Source organism: Asterias amurensis, chromosome 7 (genome assembly GCF_032118995.1).
Source record: "Asterias amurensis chromosome 7, ASM3211899v1".
In the NCBI taxonomy this organism is placed as follows: domain Eukaryota; kingdom Metazoa; phylum Echinodermata; class Asteroidea; order Forcipulatida; family Asteriidae; genus Asterias; species Asterias amurensis.
Window position 1 is genome coordinate 16,268,584 of NC_092654.1, and position 22,531 is coordinate 16,291,114.

Sequence of the window (22,531 nt, forward strand, 5' to 3'; positions counted from 1 at the left end):
AACTTCACAGTACGTACTTCACAGTTAGTACATAAGTAACACGCCATAGTGTAAAGCCATAGGGAACAAACCTAGACGAGGATAGAGTCAAGTTGACTAGTTAAGTCAAGGCACTCAGACACAATTTAAAAAAAAGAACCGCTGTTTTTAAAGTAGAAAATACTGCCAAGACAGTGCCAGCAGAACTGCCAACATTTGCATCTTGCAACAGGGAGATTTTGTATCAATCAATCAATCAAACGTAATTTGTATAGCGCCTAAATCAAAAATTTGCTCAAAGGAGCTGAGGCACAGAAGAAATAAAAAGTCATTGATGGTAGGCCTCCTGAAACAAGTGGGCTTTCAGGGAGATATTTAGAATTACATTTGACACAACTGGGACAAAGTTTCAATGAGAAGGGAGATTTTCAAAGTTGTTCATCAGACCGCGGAAAGATTGGTTTATTTTCAGGGAACTTTCTGCAGGATCAGGGTGGCAGCTTTGTGGCAGCCTCTTTGCTAACCTAATAATGAGCGGGTACCAGTCACAATGTCAACTTTATGGCCTGTAACTTAATTATGGTTAGCAAGTTTTTATTAAGTAAGTGCTAAACATTTGTTTTGGCTAATAGGCTTTATGAAGCGTTATGTGTGACATGTTTAGATACCATGGCAATCACAAGCACCTCACATAAAAAAACATATAACAGCCAGTAGGGTGTCAAAGTTGCTCACGTATAATGGTTCTTTGAAAAACGTGACAAATTTTTTTTCCCAAAATTGCGTGCATTTCCCACTTGAATAGATGTTAATTTTTTCATCAAGGATACAAAATGTTACTTTTGTTTTACCCTTGCACCGATGTGTATAAAGCACTGTATACTCAGTACTTTCCTAAATTCTGTGAACACAATCCACACCCAAATTTGCCTGTGGAAGTTTTTTCATAGAACTCGGGAAAGTACCGAGTATATTTTAGGACACTCTTGAAAAATGTTATGCAAATGTATCTTATTTTAGCTAATAATAATGCTTGCCACCATTTGATCATCAGTACTCTGCTTCAAATACCAGTTTTCTCCTTTTAGCGACTGTTTTGTTTACATCTGTGAAAGGGTAAACAAAAATCCCCACATTGTTATTAAAGATTTGCAGCTGAACATACCTTGTAAGTGGCTGCCTTCACCAAGTCAATTACCGTATGACATTTCCTGAGTTCATGGTGACTACCGCTTCCATTGGTGATGATCTCAACACCATCTAAACTCATGGCTATATGAGGGCTGAAGAAACAAAGACAACTCAGGCTAACATAGCGTCAAACTTTACTGGGTTTTTGGAACTCATTCCTAGCATTTAAAGACAGTGGACACTATTGGTAATTGTCAAAGACCAGTCTTCTCACTTGGTGTATCTCATTATATACATAAAATAACAAACCTGTGAAAATTTGAGCTCAATCGGTCGTCAAATTTGCGAGGTATTAATGATAAGAAAAAACACCCTTGTCACACGGAGGTGTGCTTTCAGATGCTTGATTTCGAGACCTCAAGTTCTAAATCTGAGGTCTCGAAATCAAATTTCTGGAAAATTACTTCTTTCTCGAAAACTACTCTACTTCAGAGGGAGCCGTTTCTCACAATGTTTTATACTACCAACCTCTTCCCATTACTCGTTACCAAGAAAGGTTTTCATGCTAATAATTATTTTGAGTAATTACCAATAGTGTCCACTGCCTTTAATTTGTGAGAAGTAACAGAGATGAGGATTCAGGAATTGACACGGAGGACTCAGACAGTGGATCTACCAATGGCATGCCCTACCTCGATCATAAGCCAGATTGGGAACGTATGGTGGCAGTGCAATCAATCTTACACTCTCCTGACGAGGACTAGAGCAAGCTAGTTGAAACAATGAGACCAATTAAGAACTGGTTCTGTGGTAGTGAAGTTAATAACGATCCTATAAGCTAAAGTAGCAGTCCCAGCCGATTTTCTATACTGTCCGCCCAAGTAGTAGTTAATAAGCAGGACAGTTCTTTTCAGACACTGAGAAGTCTCCCAAATTCTGAAAATCTACTCCGCGGTAGTAGAAAATATCTAGCAAGACACATAAGAAGAACATAATCTACCCGGCAAGTAGAAACACACATGGTGTCACTGCAAAACCTTACTTACTTAATATGCCTTAGCTCACCTGTTTGCTGTCCATAGACCTTCACACACCTCTGACCCGATGCATGTATCTCTAGTGGAGATTACTCCATCTCCAATAGGAACTGTTATCTGAAGGAATGATCAACCAATACAATAAACTGAAAACCTGGAATGAAATACATAAGTTTTTTGTTTTTTTTCAATCGCATTCTGGGCCTACTTTTATAGCGCTGCTTATCACTCAATTCTGTTCTCATACGACGGGTGTAGCAGTGGAGGATAGTTAACTCCAACATCAATACTGGGTCTTGTTGGTAAGACGCTGCTCTGGGATTGCAACGGTCGTGCGTTGAAATCCCAACCCAGTAATATGCCTGTGATTTTTGTTCGCAGAACTCAGGAAAGCACTGAGTATACAATGCTAACAACCAAAATTAATGTTCTTTATTCTTGGTGCAAACTTAACATCTACTAAATCCATGCAATATGTTCATGCTTGTTTCTGTTTTTCTGACTATCAGAGTAGAGTCTTAATTGGTTCGCTTTGTAAAACATTGGCACGTTATTTGTAAAGTCAAAATTAATGCATGCCCAAAGAAAGCTGAACGGAAGTAAGCTTTCCCTGTGAAGAATGTTTGGTCTCAGCTGATTGGCCATATGTATACATCATTGCTCATTTGCATAAATGGAAGTGAAATGTTGCGCCTGTATAATAAAAACAGAACTTGCTGAGGACGCCACTGAGGGCGCTAGATACTGCTTGCGGGTCTGCAGTGATTAGCTAATTAATATTTATTACTGTTAATATTATTTCCCATACCTGGTTTGTGATATTTGTGATCATTCTGGGTAGGAAGTATTCCTCAATGGTGCGGGCCTTGACCCAACCTTTGAACCATCGTAGCTCTCGGTAGTTCCCGTAGTTTGCCATGTCAGTCTTTGGCTTGATGAGCAAGATCTTTCTGCAGGAAATACATTTTACATCCAATTTCAATCGTATTACGTCCATTCAATGTTGCAGTAATCACAGTCATTGAAAAAGAAAAATATAATACAAAATGCTATAATATAGATAAAATGATGGTACATACGGGTTTTGCTTTGTAATTGGCCCAATGACCAGGGCACTAACGTTAAGTGCATTGAGACGATTATTGTGAAATGCGCTAAATAAGAACTTTTTTTTTTTTCGCAGACAATTTATGTGGAAGTGTTGTGGCCGAGCGGTTAAGAGCACCAAATTCAAACTCTGGTGTTTTTGATCAGCAGAGTGTGGGTTTGAATCCCCAGCCGTGACACTTGTGTCCTTAAGCAAGACACTTCACCATTGCTTCGTCCTTCGGATGGGACGTAAAGCCGTTGGTCCCATGTGTTATGTAACGCATGTAAAAGAACCCAGTGCACTTATCGAAAAGAGAAGGGGTTCGCCCCGGTGTTCCTGGTCTGATAGGCAGCAAATTGCGCCACAGCACCTTGTGTCCTTAAGCAAGCGATATATAAAAAACGATTATTATTATTATTATTATTATTATTATGTGCCTACCTGTTGAGGAATATAACCCTTGTATTGTAGCGCACTCCTTTGTGTAGAACAGGCCTGTTGACAATTAAGAAGGGAAAGCCTGATCTTAAAACATTTTTAGTTACTGTTACTCATCCATAGCTACCTTTTCAAGGCAACAAACATATTTTTCTGAGCAAATTAAAACTTAAAGATATTCTTCTCTCATTTCTTAATTCCCATTGAACTTAGGGGGGTTTGAGTACTTTGTGTAGGACAAAAAACACAATGTCCACAGGTTTACATTTACTTACACTGTTCGAAGATAATGAAAACATTAGTTGCTGAGGTGCTGTAGTGTTTGAGAAATGAGTAAAATAATGTCACACAAATAATTTTCGGCTCAGGAGACAAAAATTATTTTTGTAACATTATTTTACTAATTTTGTCTGGGGATAATAATGTTACAGCACCATGCATCACTGTAATATAGATTTTAATGCTATACAAGAAGCCACCATTATTGAAAAACTAAGATACTCACATCCCAACATCACAAATGATGTCCTCTGTGACCTTTGACTTGAGCAGTTCAGCCAAGACTTGAAAAGAGTGCAGACAAGTATCGGACTCGTAGAAGTGATCATTGCATCCGTATCCACTGAAAGGATTAAACACAATAAATAAAAACATAGAAACAGAAAACCAGTTTATAAAAAAAACAGTGTAAGACTGAACAAAAGAAATAAACTTACCCCGTGCCCACAACAAACAAAAAATAATATACCAATATTTTGCTTGACTGCATGTGCCATTCAGTAGACCCAATCCATAACCCCTTCTGAAGTAACATGCATTATCAACTAAAGCACTGAATACAGTGCAAATTGTGATTTTGTTTTACCACGACTATTAAAGCCCTTTTCACATAGAGCCAATTCTCAGGAAATAAAACCCTACGAAGTTCCTGGGGAGTTTGAACCACACTACCAACTTATAATGCTTGTTTCACACTCAACAATGCAATTCTCTTCATAGTATAATAACCCAAGGGGATATCTTCCTTAACCTTAACTCCCAAGTAGGGGCATTTATTTTCCCGGGAACTTACCAATTCCCAGGCGTTTGCATGGGTTAGTAATTCAAGTGCGAACACCAAATATTCCTGGGAATTTCACGGGGAATTTATTTGTCAAAATGTGAAAAAGGGTCCACACAGTTGGAGTGAGCAATCCTTCATTCTTGCCCAGGGCCCAATTGCATAGAACTGCTTAAAGCAAACACAATTTCTGCTAAGCACAACTGTATAGCAGTAAGTAAAAAATGGTGTTGTGGCTGGTAACCTTATTCTGGTAACCATGATTTTGTTGTGCTTAGCAACTTTTTTATGCTTTGAAAAAACAGCTCTATGAAATTGGGCCCAGTTCATGATTGCTATATCCTGCTTAGAAGGAAACAACCAATCTCATTTTCTATTTGAATAATGAATTGTTGGAGTCTGTGTTCGGTAGCCACACTCTCTGTCCTTTGTCTACGGTCACACCTACCATATTTCAAGCTCTGGTCCAAGACGGTATTTTGCTCCCATTGACTTTGCTATTTCAATACCTGGCAAAAACAAAACAAGGATTGTTTTTTTGTTAAAAATGATGAAAAGCAATGCAGATTTTAGAATGAGTGACAAACAAATGTGTTCATTTTGGATACTTTTAAAAATTATTATTGAATTTCTCTCCACAATACACAGCGCCAAGGTGGGGAGATGGATGCAACAACACAAGGTAGCCACAGCAGACTACCAATTAGAATGCTTATACCAAAGGACTTTTATTACAAATGGAGTAAAACGCAACTACAAAGATGGCGACGTAAACAAAGACAGGCCCATGCAAGAGGGAGCTATAACAACTGCTGGCACATCAGTTTATTTTTTAAATTAACCAAATATCCAGTATTACTATGGTACCTCCCTCTGCTTCAAGGCAAGAAAATTTAACAAATTCCTTAAAAGTTGAGTCATAACCATCACACACTTTGAACCTTTGGTAATTCACAAAGTTTGTGATTCTGACCGTACACTCAATAATTGCACACAAAAAGGATGGTCTTGATTATCCATACAAATTAACTCAACTTCACTTGCTAATCTCAGTATGTAAGACATCCTCTGTAATTGGTGTACATTGTACCAATGGTTGTACCTAATGGCAAAGGGTGTAGTTTTGCACCAAGAAGTTATAGAAGTAATCTAATCTATGAAGCGAGCCAAGACATGTATGAAAAGAAAAATTGCCTCAAACCGGAAGGGGAAAAGGGGAAAGGGGAGGGGGGGGGGACGCACGACCTACTCTTAGAACTATGAGGTTTGTTCGGCTATTGCCGCTGTAAAGACGATAGCCGAACGGACCTCATAGTTTTTGGAGTAGACACAACCTAGCTATGATAAAAAGTAAAATACTCAAATAGGAAATGTTTTGTTTAAAAATTATAAATATACTCGGACACATTTACAGAACGTATCAAAAGCAGCTTAAAATACGGAGGGGCATGTGGAGGGGTATGTGACACCCCCCTCCCTTGTCCCTGGTAAATAAAGCAAGTCAACGAGTGCGACAACAAAAACCTGTGATTCTGTGAAGACCCAACAACTGGGGATCTGTACTCATTTAAAAAAACATTTGCACTTGTTTCAAATGTTTCTACTTCTAGTACGAAAATGCAATGTATTTTTGTGTGTAAGAGCCTGATGTGTCTACAATCCCAGCCATATCTTGTTGGACCCCCGCACCACGACCCCTGTGCCCCCTTTGGCTCTCATTGATTGTGCGGACTTCGCACCAACATTGGCAGGGGCATCAGAATGTTTATTTACCCTGTCATGCCGCAAATAGGTGGCCCTGGCATTTTTGCCGAGATTGTAGATAAAGCTAGTCTGTCCTGCACTTGCAGCACTCCCCTCCGGCCCAGCAACTAGCCAACCCTAACCCCCGCCCCCATATAGAAAATAAATGACTATGAGAAAAACACTATCAATCATTCTCAGCAGGGTTTTATAATTTGCTCAAAAAAGTCAATTTCTTATTTGTAACAAATCACTCACTTTTCAAGATGCGTTTGCAGTTTCCCTCGAAGTCCATAGCCCACTGGTTTAACGTGCATGTTGCCAATACCACTTTTCTCCCCATGGTTGCAGAAAAGTGAGATTTACCTCAGTCAGCAGATTGAAGGTGATCGGTTATAAACAATCCAAACACACATGAACAAGCACCTGACCGAAATGATCAACACGGAAGAACGGATGTTTATGTTATGTGTTAAGGGAAATCAAGAGAGGGCGCTGTGCATTCAAGAGTTTGAGTCGATTCCTTGGAAACGTAAACATGGCCGACACCGAGGCAGACACTTTCCGCCCTGATTCGGGTCCAGTAAATGACGATATAGGGACAGAGTCTCCATACTTGGTAGAAACAAGGATTTCCCCAAAGATTATTCTTCAAAATGACGATATTGGTTCAGACATCAACGATCCCGGAGAGGCATATGCATCTGAAGATGAAGAGGTGAGATTCTCAGAAAGATTACTGATCAGTCAGTTCACCACACACACACCACACACACACAGGTTCATACACAGACACAGCACAGCACAGTACAGAGTGAATTGTTTTTCGGCTGACGAACACTTACTTTTACCGACAATTTGCAGACTGTCATTTTCACTGCGTTATACTTATATAGCTTGATCCATGGTGATATTTAACTAGAGGAAACAGGGAATGTAACTGTAAGCTGACTTTTGCAAGTTTTTCACTTCAGTTCAGTGGGACTGAATGGTACTGACGCTAGTACTGTTCCAATTGAATATTGTTAGTTAGTTAGTGTTACTCATCCGAGTCATATGTTACTCGTGTTTTAGGCATTGTCATGGACTTTTATTATATAATTTAATTAAGTATTTTCTTGGGAAGGATTTGGGAAAGGGGCCGGGCAGGAAGTAGTTGCGATAACGTAACCCTCCTGCCGACGGCGGAGCCGGAGGGTTACGAGTCGCTTCAATCGAAAAACGGCGAGATATTTTAGTCAACAGATTTGCTCATTTTTTTACCACTTTAAAAAATAATGACACAAATTCTATGAACACGAACGTAATCCTCAATATCTAATGAATAAGATTCAAAAACACAATTGAGAAAATATTTTGAAAAAAAAGGCCAAAAACTTACCAGATTCCGGGAGCGAAACAGTCACAAATTTCCCAGGTTCTATTTTTGAACCTGTCGCTGGTTACCATGCGCAGCCCCAAGCGCTAAACCCAATCGCAGGTACCAGCCAACCGAGCCGCAGCCGAGTTTGACTAAACCATTCTGTAAAAGGGGTGTTACAAGGGGTGCTGCAGTGCGGCAGTGCTTTAAGTGAGTGAACAGCGGGCATAGTAAACGGACAACGCACACGCACTGCCGCGCTGCCTTATAACACCCCTTTTACAGAATGGTTTAGTCTAACAGCAATGAACATCGGGAAGTCACAAAATGGCGAAGCGACAGGTTCAAAATAGAACCTGGGACTGTTTCGCTCCGGGATCTGGTAAGTTTTTGTACTTTAGTTCAAAATACTTTCTCAATAGTGTGTTGAATGTTATGATTCATTAGATATTGAGGATTAAGGTCGTGTTCTTAGAATTTAAGTCATGATTTTCAAAAGGGGAAAAAATTGAGCAAATCTGTTGACTAGCTGTTGAAATTGTACGTGTTTGACCATATTGCCGTTTTTCGATTGAAGCGACTCGTAACCCTCCGGCTCCGCCGTCGGCAGGAGGGTTACGTTATCGCAACTAGGCAGGAAGGTGATGGCTTTTGCTGTATTCCTCATGCATCCTTGGCATATAATACATTCAAACTCGGGTCCTACCGAGAGTACCAGTAGTACTAGTACAGTAGAAGTAGAAGAGGGAGAAGGACTCACTCTGTGCCTTGGGGGGGGGGGGGCTTGTTACGCCTTGTTTATAACATGTTTAAGGTCTTTGACTCTTTGAAATTTCTACCCATGCAAACTTTATAGGGAGAATAGGTTTAGTTGCGATAATTAACCCTCCATCCTTCCGACATTTGGGAGGATGGACGTTTACTATTATCGCAACTAGAAAAAGAATAGGTTGTGATGTCAACTTATCTTGGACAGCAGTGTTAACTTTTTTCTAGAAGCTCTAAACTAAAAAGAGTAATCATGACATTGATATATATTTATACATTTTTACCAGCTTTCACCAGATGGCGTCTTGGACGAGAAAACCGTCGCCAAGGGTTTGTCCAACCTTGGGAGATCAGCAGGGGGAGATGACTTGGTGTTTTTACACTTGACATTACCAGTAAGTCTGCTACAGTAATCATACAAGTTGGTTAGCAAAGCAAACAAATTTTGACCGATTGCAACATCCATTTTTGAATTTTTGCCAGCAAGAACAGTTTGAAATTTTTGTTATTAAAAAAACGAAGAAACTAACTACAAAACAACAACAAAGTTAGTTATCCTCATTTCACAAATTGGTATACATTTTATGTTTGTTATTTGTTTCTTAGTGAGTTTAAAACAATGTTTTATTGATTACAAATAATTCATCTTGAACTGGCATTCTCTTGCATAAGTTTTGTTTGAAGCTGATCAATTAACAGTTTTCAAACATTGCTTTTAAAAAGTGCCTTGGTTAAGTGCCCACTACCTCAGCACAGTTCAACATCTCATTGTTCATTCAAAGTCAACAGTAACAAATTGCTTTTATAAAAGACTTGATTACACAAGCACATTCACAATGTAAATGCAAACTCTGATAGCTGTGACTATAGTTTTCATCTGTTTTATGATTTTGTTTTCAGGGGTATAACCTTCACGATATAGCGTTGCTCGGCGGTTACCTGAATCTGCAGAAACTTGAAATCCCCTACAACAAGCTTTCTGGTATGTAAAAATTAGGCTTCAGCTTGGTTGGGCTTGTCCAGACTTACAATTAGGCCATGTCTGAAAAGGCGACTTCAGCTACAGTTACAACTAGGGCCCAATTTCAAAAATGTGCTTTTTAAAAGCAAAAAAAACCTTGCTTAGTAAAATCAGATTACCGGCCAAGACGCCACTCAATTGTTATACTGAGTAAACAACAGCTAAATACCAGTCACAAGCAATGTATATGGCAGGAAAATTTTGCCAGTAACATGTAAAAAATAAGTGAGCTATTTTCGTGCTTAAGCAAAATTTTTGCTTAAGCAGCTCTATGAAATTGGCCCCTGATCAGCGCGTCTGTCAGTGTTGAACAACAGGCAGACGTGCACAGTCTAGTCGTAGCTGTGGCCGAAGTCGCCTTTTCACTGCATTAAAAGACTTCCAGTCTGAAGCATTTTTAGGCATCTGAAAGCACACAATTTTTTCAATATGTACAACAAGAGTGTTTTCTGTTTCATTATTTTTTTGGAACTTTCCAATTGAGGCAAAACTTCAACAAATTTGTTGTTTTAGGCCTATGCATTTATGTTGGGATACAATACTGGTCTTTGACAATTACCAAAGTGTACAGTGCCTTTTTAGCACCTAGCAACCTTGCCGATATAGAGAACCAGTTTTTGTTATTATAACTTATCATTTTTATTTTATAGACTTGAGTGTGTTGAGTAACATGCCATATTTGGTTGAGTTGGATGCATCCCACAATGAGATCAACAATTTGAATTCATTTCAATCTCCTCATAATCTAAAAGTAAGTATTTTTGGTTTTTTTTTGCATTGAATCATTTATAGTCATATATAAAAACATTCAAGTTAGAGCAATGAATGTAAAAAGGGAAGAAAAGACCATGCGCAATATACCTTACCGCAAATACTTGGTACGCGCGCTAGGGGAGGAATGATGTGCATGCTGGTCTAGCTAGCGTTAAAGTTTGATCGATAGCGAGACCAGCATACACCCCATTCAACAGTTAGCTATTGCGCAATGGGTACTTGCAAAAAAGGTCTATGCACATGGTGTCAATGGAATAGGGTGCCCTCTTCGAGGTCAGGATAAGGTTGCTCTTTGGCCCATTCTGTGCACCGCGTTCATTATTCCATTGCGTTTTGATTTATTATCAGTGCTTTATCTCTAAGTGGCAGAATGGCGTCAATGCTTAAGACCTGCGACCCAATAGACTGATCCACTATAAGCTCCGCCCCATTGCGTATTGACCAATCATAACGCAACGAAGGTGCGACAAAAACAAAAATAAGGTCCAACATGCGTGCGCGTATGCTTGGCGCGCGGCAGAGTTGTGCAGAAAGGCACTGGAGAGCCTCACGTGTTCTTGCTCACACGTGCATCGTGGGCGGAGCCTACTGGATCGGTCTATTAGTACGTTTGGCTGTTCAATGAAACCTGAGTTTTAAGACACATATCAATTGTTGCACTCCCACCTTGTTTAAGAAAAGTTGTGCCATTTCCGAAAGGAACATATTCAGTAGATTTAGAATAAATGATTCATTTGTTCAGTTGTATAAATCATTGGCTATGAATGGAAACAAATGCTTCATGAATATTATGTTTTATTTATTTCTTTACAGGAAGTGGATTTGTCATTCAACAGCATAGAAGACTTGAATGATTTTACCAATTACAGCACAATAACCAAGCTAGTTATCGACAGTATCCTTTTATATTGAATCCAATTACTTTTTGTTAGTTACTGAGATTTTGTATAAGACACCAACCGGTCTACTGCGATAGACTGCACTTTCAGAGTGTGGTTTCGGGTCGTAGTCTTGACAATTCTGTCCTTAAAGGCACTGGGTACTATTGATAATTTCTCAAAATAATTGTTAGCATACAAACTTACTTGGATGAGCAATGGAGAGTTGATAGTATTTTAACATTGTGAGGAACGGCTCCCTCTGAAGTAACATAGTTTTTGAGAAAGAGGTAATTTCTTACTCAAATATTAAAAGGCTTCAGGCCTGAAGACTTTTAATAATTTTGAAGCATTTGAAAGCACACACATTCAATTAACTAGGGTGTTTTTTCTTTCATTATTCAGTGAAGACTGGTTTCAGTCTTTCACTTTAAAAAGGAGCTTTGAGACTTCATTGTAATTTTGCGCTATATAAAAACTTTTAAAAATATTTATTCTTATTACATACATTTGCATAAATTAATTTTATTGTGATATAAGTAAACACCTTAACCTGTTTCAACAGATAATAAAATCACAAAGCTGGATGGACTTGAAGCGTGTAAGTCTCTTTCGTATCTGAGCATCGCTCACAATCGAATTGAGAAGATTGAAAATCTACAGGGACTACCAATAAAGTACCTCAACCTTGTAAGTATCTGTGTATAGATCATGTTGGTGTAGTGGTAGGTCGGTAGGCATAGAGCAAGTGTGCACCATGGTTAACTAAGGCTGGTCGACCAGTGGTTGACTACTGTGGTCGACCATTTGGAACCAGCCTCCCGATAGCCTGTTTGATGCTAACATGTGTAAAGTGCAGAAGGGAACCAGTGACACTATAGCGAAAAAGCGGAAGGCAGTGGAAGTGTTAAATACCGTAGTACCGATGGTTGATATAGGCTTCTAAATGAGTGAGTGGGTCACTGCGTATGTTCGTTGCTGGTCAGTGGTCAATCACGGGTCAACTAAAAGTGAGCACTCGAACTTGCTGGTAGTGGAAGGTCGGGTTGGCAAAGTGGTGTCGGGTTGGCATAGTGGTGTCGGGTTGGCATAGTGGTGTCGGGTTGGTAGGTCGGTTTGGCATAGTGTTAGATAAGTTGGCGAAGGGGTAATTCGGGCGCAGTCTACAATATTACGGAGTTATAATGTAAAGATATCCTGTGCATCTAACTGCACACATTGCCAAAAATGCTCGCTGCACAGTGTCACACAGGGAAACACCCCCAAAATGGTGAAAGCAAGGTTTTTTTGATGATGTTGTCAGGTGAATTGGGTTAATATGTGAGTATCTCATGTCATCTTGGCCTCTAGTAGTGTTTTTTTGTTTGAGATAGTCAAAATGTATGCTTTTATGATTTGAAAAGTAGGCTAGCACTGAAAACTAAATCTTAATTTACAACAAATTTCCAATGAAGTGAACGAATGTCTTTCCTGCTTTTCTTACTGTGGGTAGGTTTTTTAGAAAAATATTATAACAACAGTCAATTAATAATTTCACTATGATAAGTTCTTGGCCTGTTTTTTTTACAGAGAGGAAATCGTTTGAAGGAGATTGAAAATGTTGAGTCACTTCGCTATCTACAGCAAATTGACGTCTCCGGAAATTTCATCAGCAGCTTGAAGGGTTTGGAAAACAACAGGCTGCTGGAAACCATTGATCTGGAGAATAATCATGTAAATATATGTGTTTTTAGCTTTGTTCTGTTTCGGTGTTAGGCACTTTTATTTGTATTTGGACCTGGACCATCTTGACTGGGACTTGAGTCTCAAACTCGATGTTTCAACAACAAAATATTTATGATAAAATTAACAGTATAAGGGGGGGGGGGAATACATTTACATTCATTTACATTCAAATGAAGATGTATGTAATATAATTTACCTGTAGAAGTTTCAGCTTCATTTAGTTGTCAAGGTTTTTTTTTCAGGAGAGTCGTGAATTCCGTTGTACATACTAAATTAATTTGTGTCAAAAATTATTTTTGTGAAATTGTTTTACTCATAAGCGAAGCTTTCTACCATCATTATCTTTAACATGTGTAAGTTTAATGTAAATCTTTGGACGGTTGTGTTATGTGTCGTACAAAAAGTACCCAAATCCCTTAATGCTGCTTTATTGTTTCAGGTTGAAAGCATCGATGATGTAAAGCCTGTAGAGAATATCACCTTATTACGGAACCTGAACCTCCTGCGTAATCCAATCCAAGGAATCGCAAGCTACCGCCTCTCCTTATTATTCTACATCCCACAACTAAATGAGTTGGATAGACACAGAGTGGAGGCAGAGGAGAAGGTAGGTCACAAATGAAATGTGTTAAAGCCATTGGACACTATTGGTAATTACTCAAAATAATTGTTAGGATGAAAGGTTACTTGAAAACGAGCTCTGGGGAGCTGTTGATAGTTTAAAGCATTGTGAGAATCAGCTCCCTCTGAAGTAACGTAGTTTTTGAGAAAGAGGTAATTTTTCACCCAGATAATAAAAGGCCTGAAGCCTTCTATTAGGCATCTGAAAGCACACAAATTTGTGCATCAAGGGTGTTTTTTTCTTTCATTATTCTGTTGCAACTTTGATGACCGATTGAGTTCAAATTTTCACAGGTTTGTTATTCTGTGCATATGTTAATTTGGAAACACCAAGTGAGAATACTGGTCTTTGATAATTACCAATAGTGTCCAGTGCGTTTTTAAGTCTGGTTTACACTTCATGTGAATTAAAGCAAATTTGACCCTTGATGCCTCTCCAGCTTTTTCTTGCTCATTTTCCATGTATTTTGTAAGTTTTTGTGTAGGTTTTTGTGGACTGATTCTTGTAGGAGCCATGAGCAGTAGGGTGGATATGTGCGCTATATTATTGTTTTGTATTAATTATCCACTCAATGTTCACAGCAAGAGTTGAGCAGATTTCAACTGGAGCAAACAGTTGAATGCAAATAACTTGACTTAATTACCATTGTGCGACATCATCCCCAGGCGCTATTCTACTTGTCATGGGCTTTACGATCGTAACTGTTCATATACGCACGAACATCGCTCTAGCGACATCCATCGCATGAACAAACTTATCATGGTACATTTTATGTCACAGCCTCGGCAACTAGTTTGTCAACTTCCATAACCTTGGGGAGCTAATATCGACTAGTCACCCTCAAACCATGTTGTATTTGTATATTATTCACTCTTATGTTTATAGCAAGAGTTATAATCAAACAGTTCAATGCAAATAACTTGACTTAATTATAATGCTGAACAGTTTTTGAAATTTGTCTTTCACAAGATGCTGATAACTTAATTTGTTTTGTACAAATCTATGCTTAACTAGGTATCAGCTAGTAACATGTTTGATGCACCGCTGGATGTCATAGCAGCTGAAGACCATAGGAGGTGTACTGTGTATGGCAGTTTAAGATCAGCCAAAATTTATGATAGGTAAGACACTGCTCTAGAATTGAATAGGTCGATGATTCGAATCACACCCTGAGTATTATATATACCTGTGAATTGTTCCCACTTAACTCGAAAATTACTGAGTATACATTGCTAACCCACATTGGTGTAAGGGTAAAGCCAAAATAAATATTTGTCCCTGATGCAAATTTAATGTCTATTAAATATGATAGTTTTGGTTGATCATATGTGAATAAAAATAATTTACCTTTGGCCTCGTTATCCAACATCTTTAAAGCCTTTTTCAGGCATCTCAATTGCCCACAATTCTACGCAACAAGGGTCATTTTGTTCACTATTTTCTTTCATTGAGCTCAAATTTGTACAGGTTTCTTATTTTATGCACTCCCTCGGAAAGATACCCAAGCCTACATTTGTATGAACTGTGAAAGGGGTAACCCTGTTTCAGCCCTAGGAGTAGGTGGCAATGGCCTCTGGAAAAAAATAATTGTAGCCCACACCTTGAAGTGGCCTTCAGGTCTTGTGTGTCAGGCGACTTGCATAAAACAAAACAAAAAATACAAGTGAGGATACTGCAGCCGGTTTCACAAAATGCTAGGATTAATCCTTTCAAGGATAACCCATCCAAACTTAGGATGGGTTCAATGTGTTTTAACGTCTTTGGATACGGAACTTAACTCGTCCAAAATTATAAGATTAATCCTAAGTTTTTGGGAAGAGTTTTGGAAATCGACGGCTGGTCTTTGACTTTTACCAAAAGTATACTTTGCCTTTAAATAGTCTGTATGTTGCGAAACACAACCTCTAATTTAATGAGAAAATAAAAAGTTTGGGTTTTTGTGACACCCAAAATGACCCCTGAATTAAAGTTTTTTTGGTCATGTTTGTAACCAGTCAGTTATGTTTTTCTTCCCCTTAGCACGTTACCAAGTATAGAGACACCCTACCCAATGCTGATGCTAGTTGGACCTCCAGGCTCGGGCAAAACTAAAATAGCTCAAAAGCTTACTGCTGAGTTCCCAACATACTTTGGCTGTGGGTAAGTCGACATTTTCCAGAATTTTTGAATAAATTCCTATTTTATTATTTTGTAGTAGGCTCAAAACTTAAATTGAGATCTGATATATGTATCAGACAGTCCGCCTTGTCACATCAAACAAGCTATGATGGCTTTTATAACCCTAGTTATACTTTTCTGAATCTCTGATTAAATTAAATTTTCGTTTTTATTCTTCCTCTGTTTTTGGTTGATGGACAGAATTTCACATACGACCAGAGGGCCTTACACCGGAGAACATGACAAGAAAGACTACTTCTTTGTGTCTGACAACACATTTGACTCCAAGATCAAACAGGTAAAGCACAAAACACCCTCATTGTAAAGTCTCTAGAACCAAAAGCTCATAAAGAAAGAAATGTCTGTAAAGCTCCTTCATTGATATAAAGGCAGCGAAGTGGTTATTATGATGTGTCATGGCCTAGCGGATTAAAACTCTGGTGTTTCTGATCAGCAGAGTGTGGGTTCGAGTCCCAGTCGTGACACTTGTGTCCTTAAGCAAAACACTTTACCACGGTGCTTTGTCCTTCAGATGGGACCTAAAGCTGTTTGGTCCCGTATGCTGTGTAACGTACATAAAAAACAGTGCACTCGTCAAAGAGAAGAGGTTTACCCCGGTGTTCCTGTTTTTCTGACAGCATACTTTGCGATGAGTAGGGCTCATCATTCGAATTGAAGCTTGCAAGAAAATACTGTATGTTAATTAGTCGCCTTGAGCGTCACTAAATGATGGATGTTCACACTTTACATAAGAAGCCATTACAGTTATTTGGTCTGTAACAATTGACTCTCTTTGATCCGGCAGGGTGCATTTTTACTGACGTATCGTTCCGAAGGCCATCGCTATGGAGTGAGCCAAGAGGCAATTGAAGACGTAGCAAAGGAAGGCTTGGCATGTATACTGACTTTGGAGATGGAGGTATTTAATAGATGAAAATTTGCATCGGGATAAAGAATATTAATTTTAGTTTTACCCATATACACTTCCTTTGCTACTGTACACTCTACTCTTTGCAATTCTAGAGCAGTGTCCTACCACTTGACCACCAAAATTGCCCGGTAGCTAGAGACAGATCGAATACTATATTTTAGCAGCAAGTACTGTACTGCAACGATTTAATAGGTGGAAATGGTGGTCGGAAAACAGTGCCTACTATGACAGCTTTGTAATCAATAAATGTATGTCTTGTGTGTGGACTGTGCTATTCAGAAGAAACCCTCCAGTTTAAAAAAGTCCATCATCAGAAACTCAATTGAAACAAAAATAGTATGGCATTAATCAACTATCACTCATCCTGTGTTGCATTGTGATTGTAATATGTTTTCCTAAAAGTATTTGTTCTTGCTGTGAGTGGAAAAAGAAAATTTGATTCCACCTCTTAAAAAAACTATAAAAAAAGATAAGGGCAATACAAAGTGATAGGCCTACTGATCAAAATGTTGAGTTGTTAACCACTGCCTGGTTCTTTTTAGAACCACCACTACTCAAATACAGATATCCACATGGTGTTACCGCAAACCTCTGTTAGATAATCCTTCTTTCATGAAATCTTGTTCAAACCTCTTCATCTTCAGGGCGTCTTGTCTCTCAAGCTGTCTTACTATGAGCCTAGATACATCCTTCTGGTCCCAGTGGATGCTGCCGCTCATGAGACAAGGCTTCGGTCAATCGGCAGTTTAAGCCAAGCCAGTATTGAGAAGGCCATTTCAGAGACAGGACGATATCGTGAGATCAATCAAGACAAACCAGGATTCTTTGATATGACTGTGGATTCAAGTAAGTGCTAAATTTTGTAACGGGCCGAGGACATGGGTGTGGCGTGGCAGAGTTCGGATGGGCAAACCCCGCCACTTAATTAAGGAAGTGAATTGAACTAGCTGCTAAAAAGGGGGAATTTGTGAAATAGGAAAACATCATCGACTCAAGAAGCTGGGCCTATAAGTTCAAAGAGCTGCTAAGCACAAAAATTTGCTTAGCATGAAATTTATTCCCTGATAAAAACAAGATTACCAACCAACTTTCCACGTGATTTTCAGAATGAGCAAACAACAGCTGAATACCAGTAACAAGCAATATGCAACAAATGGAAATTTTGTTGGTAATCCTGTTTTTATCAAAGAAGAAATTTCATGCTAAGCAAATTTTTGTGCTTAGCAGCTCTATGAAATTTAGCCCTGGTTTCAGATACTGTAAGCGTTGAAATTGTTTCTAAAATTCCTTACCCTTGACACAAAGCCTTCATGGCAGTAAAAAAAAAAACACAATTAGACCTTCCTTTCTCTTTCAAATGTTAGCCGTTGACACTATCAAGGTAGAATGATCGATTTCATCTGTGTTGGTGGAATCTAGCCTTGATCCCCTACAAATGTGATAATTCATTGTTTTCAATTTCCTACAACTTATTATAGTGCACCCCTATGGCGGGGGGGGGGGGGGGGGAGGGGGGGGTTCCTATGCCTCAATCTCGAGCATGGTACACTGTCAATCCTTGTGCATCGACACAATGAAATTACGCCCTGACAAAGTGATTTTCAACCTTTTCTCAAGGTGATGTGAATGAAGCATTTGATAGATGCCGAGAGCTTGTCGTTGGATACTTGGGTCTCGGAAACGCCGGTGACACTCAAAACTTATCCACATTAAACTGGGTCCCATCCAGCGACTCACCGAGTCCCGTAGCGAGGTCTGACTCCCAGACTCCTATAGGGGATAGATCAGTTACACCACTGAGATCACCATCTGGGATGAAGACTTGGTCGGATCGAGTCAAGAGTGGATCCGACACTAATTCCCCGATGTCCAGAAAGTTGATGAGTCCAGGAATGAAGGCGATGCTACAACCGCAACGATCCAGTGTAGTAAGTTCATCTTTTATATTTTGTAAAATTATTTTTTGACATTGAAAAAATTAAATTAATGTAAAATAGAACATTACAAAACAAATCTTACACACATTTGCAAACTCTATGGGTATGTGTAAAAGCCTTTAAGTGTTTGCCTTAAACCAAATAGTGCCAATATTTTTAGCAAACCGGTCAACTTCATTAGTGATGTCTACATCCACTTTTATTTTGCGAGTTAACCTCCATTTAGTAAAGCTGCTAAGCAGAAACTGTTGCTTAAATTTAATTTGTACATCAAGACTGAGCAGGGAATCAGTACCTACATGTACCTTACTTTATATCTGATTCTCATTCAGAAAAACCTACACAGTAAATTTATTTATTTATTACCAGCGGTATGCCCTCCTGATCATTTGAATGTGTTCAAGTTTTGGAAAAAAAAGTTTGGGTAACCTTTTTAAATTTGCTTGCACTTATTATTTTTAAAGTTTCTTTTTGCAATTTAAACAAAAAGGTAGTTATGTATAATTTAAAACGTATGGCACCCTAGCCTTGCTCAAGGCAGTCGCATTATTCGCTCCGAAAAGACGCAGCTGTAAACCCACCCGCCGTATACCCTGTGCATGGTGTGTGCGATCACACCGAATGACCAACCCGTATACACACTGTCACATCGCACGAATACTGTTCACACAACTCATCGCACTCGTACACCACTAACCGCATGCGGAGGCCGTCAGGCCGACAGCCTTGTCGGATCTGTACCTTCCCGTTTTAATGTGTTGTATTGAAAAAATTCCAATAGTGGACGAAATTGGGGGGGCTCGAGGATATGCTAGTATGCAGCTCATGAATATGTATATCGTTCGTCAGACCTATCAGACAACACAGGATGTGAGGCAAATGAATTATTCATTTTGACGTCCAATCACGCACTTCCCTTATCACGACCTTTGGACCCTATCATGCGTCCGTGGTGGTGGTGTGTGAGGTAAACATGTCTCGTCTTTCGCGGGCATTATGGTAATGAGCTGACCGTGGGAACTCTTCGCTTATTATAGTAATGAGGTCAGTGGCTTCAACACATATCCTACAAGGCTGTCGGCCTGACGGCCTCCGCATGCGGATAGTGTACGGGGGCATCGTGTCGTGCGATGTTACGCACAGTGAATACGGGTGGGTTTTACGCACAGTGAATACGGGTGGGTTTTTATACAGCGGCGGTCTTTTTTCGGAGTGAATAATTCGACTGCCTTGAGCAAGGCTAATGGCACCCACAAACTTAGTAAAAATGCTACTATATTATCTCCTACTCATTTTATTAAGAATTAAATTGAGCATTTATTGATTACTTTTGTTACAGGAGCAAGCATCGTATGATAGACGTAAGAGTGCAGCAAGAGCTGCCGCCGCCGGCATTGAACCTAAACCTCTAGATCAACTGGTCTCAAGGTAAGAGATTACCACTAACCACTTGACCACTGTGCTTTCTTGTTGATTGGTGTTTCATTTCATAATCAAATTATTGCTACAAGTAATTGCTTACATAATCCACAGTAAGCCACGATCACTTCATGCAAATTGACTTCGATGATTACTAGAAGCTCAGCCATAAGCCATTTTGAGATATGGCGGACACAATACTACAACACTATAAGGTTTGGGTAAATTTGTGTGTTTATATACACCCAAACCAAACAGTGCACTGCTATCACGTCTGCCATACTTCAAAAAGGCTAATGGGCTTTATGAAAGGGGGAAATATAAAGTTTCACCTTTTTTTATGAATATGTTGCAAAATTTCAAACTCCTCTGTAAAATCATCAGTTTCTGTCATCAGAAATTCCATTGATCAACGAACGGGTTGCATTTAGTATTGAAATCCGTCACTTTTGAATGCTTTTGGGCCAGAAGTAGCAAAACTTAGCTGCATACAGCAGATTCTAGCTCATTTGAAATAATCACTTGCCAGTAGCATTGGCAGTAAATTCCATTGGCCCATCCCCATGGACACACTAAGAGTCAATCAACCTTCAACTTAAAGTAGTAATACAATCCTCGGTCCTTTCTTTCTTTAGACCACCAGGTACAGCACCAGAACCTCAGCCAGTTAAAGGATTAGACGGCACTATCATTCGACCCAAAACAGGTCCGGCTGGATACTTTGAGGCCCCAAGCCCCGATTCCAGTGCTGCCTCACGGAGCGGATCAGAGCTGTCCGATCTGTCCGAGGCACGAGGAATGTCTGGTAATGTGTCCCCAGACTCTACATCATCGCATCAACTCCCCTGTAGCCTGAATGATATGGCATTGCCTGGGTATGGGACCGATGACGGCGCTGCTGCTGGTATACCTTCTGAAGGCTCATTTGTTATGTCTACTGACAGATGATCAGCTGTACAGACTTGAACAATAAATATAAAGACCTTTATCTTTGTGCTACCATTTTGCTTTCCTTCCATTTAATTAATACGTACCAATAAACTGGCAGAGCATGTCAAGCAGTATGGTATGATTCAGCGCTGCTAGTATACCTTCTGATGAAGGCTCATTTGTTACACCTCTATCTGATAGATGATCAGGGCCCAATTTCATGGCTCTGCTTACCGCCGAATTCTGCGCTTGCGATCATCATTCTCCGCTTACATGCAAGGGCCGAATTTCTGCGCTAGCCTGGTAAGCGAATAATGCCTAGTAGCGTGGAGTACGCACCCGCTAAAGCCCAAATTCCCCGCTAACCTGTGAAATATGTTTGCCGTAAGCACTGAATTCCCTGCTTCTGCAATGGCCGGTTCTTCACATACGGTACGCAAAGCCATGAATTTGGGCCCAGTTGTCCAGATTTGAACGACTAGTAAAGACCTTTGATTTTTTTTAAATATTGATATCGATAACCAAACAGCGGTTAACTGCCACTAACAGGTATCATCAAGTAAAAAATAAAAAACAAGAAAGCACTGAAAACATTCTGTAAAACTAATCTATAAATATTTAAGAAAACCATAAATGTGATATTTATCTGTGTGATAACGTTTTGCTTTCCCTCCATTTCAATTAAAACTTCCAAGTAGTCTGAGAAGGAAACATGTCAAGCAGTATAGGGCTGCGTCTGTTACTAATGGTGTTGCTCAGGGCAACCTATGGCTGTTTTCCAAACCAAGGCTTGGCTGGGGCTTAGAGACCATCAGTGGATTCTCTTTAATGGGACTTCAATCAGGTGGACGGATCCCAAGCAATGGTTTCTAAAAGGCCTATTTTCAACGAATATTGTATGGCAATCCAGTCATAACCACTAACATAGACATGGTCTTACTTTTGGCTCTGCCATGGCTAAATGAGTCCTAATTTGTCACACCATGGTCACACAAGGTCTTACATAATATACCTCTGGTACATTCATTGAAAGCAATTTACAGGAAAGTGGAGCTGCATACTAAAATGGTCTCCATAACGGGTAAATATATCAAGTTATGCTGATATTCATTGAATAGGCACTACACTTTACAGGTTTCACATCGATATTAATGTAAATATTGTTTGTTTGATTGTAAAATAAATTTAAAAAAAAATATATAAAAGAAATATGAAACAAAGCCTGCATTTGTCTTCATTACACGATTCCTTATTAGTTCTAGAAAAAGTAAGCATTGAAACTGCTTCAGAATAAATACTCATTCTCATAAAATGCATTCAAGTAGGATGAAAGATTAGTATGCACCCATTAGTTACATAACTCGTGGCCGAGTGGATAAGGTCACCAAACTGGAGCTCTGGTGTTTCAGCAATGGGTGGGTTCGAGTCCGGGTCATGACACTTTAGGTAACTATGCTCTCCACCCAGGGGTAAATGGGTACATGTGAAGGCAGAGATGATTTAGCTTAGGCTGTGTATATCTCCCCAGTGA

The 22,531-nt window shown here is 39.4% G+C and overlaps 2 protein-coding genes across 2 annotated transcripts in view; one reads left to right on the forward strand and one right to left on the reverse strand.

Annotated features, from left to right (window-relative positions):
- LOC139940142 (glutamine-dependent NAD(+) synthetase-like) overlaps positions 1 to 7,472 on the reverse strand; it is a 19,675-nt gene extending 12,203 nt beyond the window's left edge. The window contains exons 1-8 of the mRNA XM_071936402.1: positions 7,324 to 7,472; positions 6,737 to 6,904; positions 5,184 to 5,244; positions 4,181 to 4,297; positions 3,679 to 3,732; positions 2,956 to 3,097; positions 2,176 to 2,264; positions 1,145 to 1,262 (exon numbers count right to left, since the gene is read on the reverse strand). Of these exons, the coding sequence (XP_071792503.1) occupies positions 1,145 to 1,262; positions 2,176 to 2,264; positions 2,956 to 3,097; positions 3,679 to 3,732; positions 4,181 to 4,297; positions 5,184 to 5,244; positions 6,737 to 6,821 (666 nt within the window). The 5' untranslated portion in view covers positions 6,822 to 6,904; positions 7,324 to 7,472. The remainder of the gene's footprint in view (positions 1 to 1,144; positions 1,263 to 2,175; positions 2,265 to 2,955; positions 3,098 to 3,678; positions 3,733 to 4,180; positions 4,298 to 5,183; positions 5,245 to 6,736; positions 6,905 to 7,323) is intronic.
- LOC139940143 (leucine-rich repeat and guanylate kinase domain-containing protein-like) lies at positions 6,984 to 21,869 on the forward strand. The gene is made up of 16 exons (XM_071936403.1): positions 6,984 to 7,196; positions 8,894 to 9,001; positions 9,507 to 9,588; positions 10,278 to 10,378; positions 11,215 to 11,296; positions 11,845 to 11,969; positions 12,849 to 12,992; positions 13,444 to 13,611; positions 14,641 to 14,747; positions 15,646 to 15,765; positions 15,985 to 16,081; positions 16,589 to 16,702; positions 17,359 to 17,560; positions 18,332 to 18,642; positions 19,991 to 20,079; positions 20,706 to 21,869. Exons 1-16 carry the CDS (start codon positions 7,017 to 7,019, stop codon positions 21,016 to 21,018), a joined length of 2,343 nt encoding a protein of 780 aa, XP_071792504.1. The 5' UTR covers positions 6,984 to 7,016; the 3' UTR covers positions 21,019 to 21,869.
- The last annotated feature ends 662 nt before the right edge of the window (positions 21,870 to 22,531 follow it).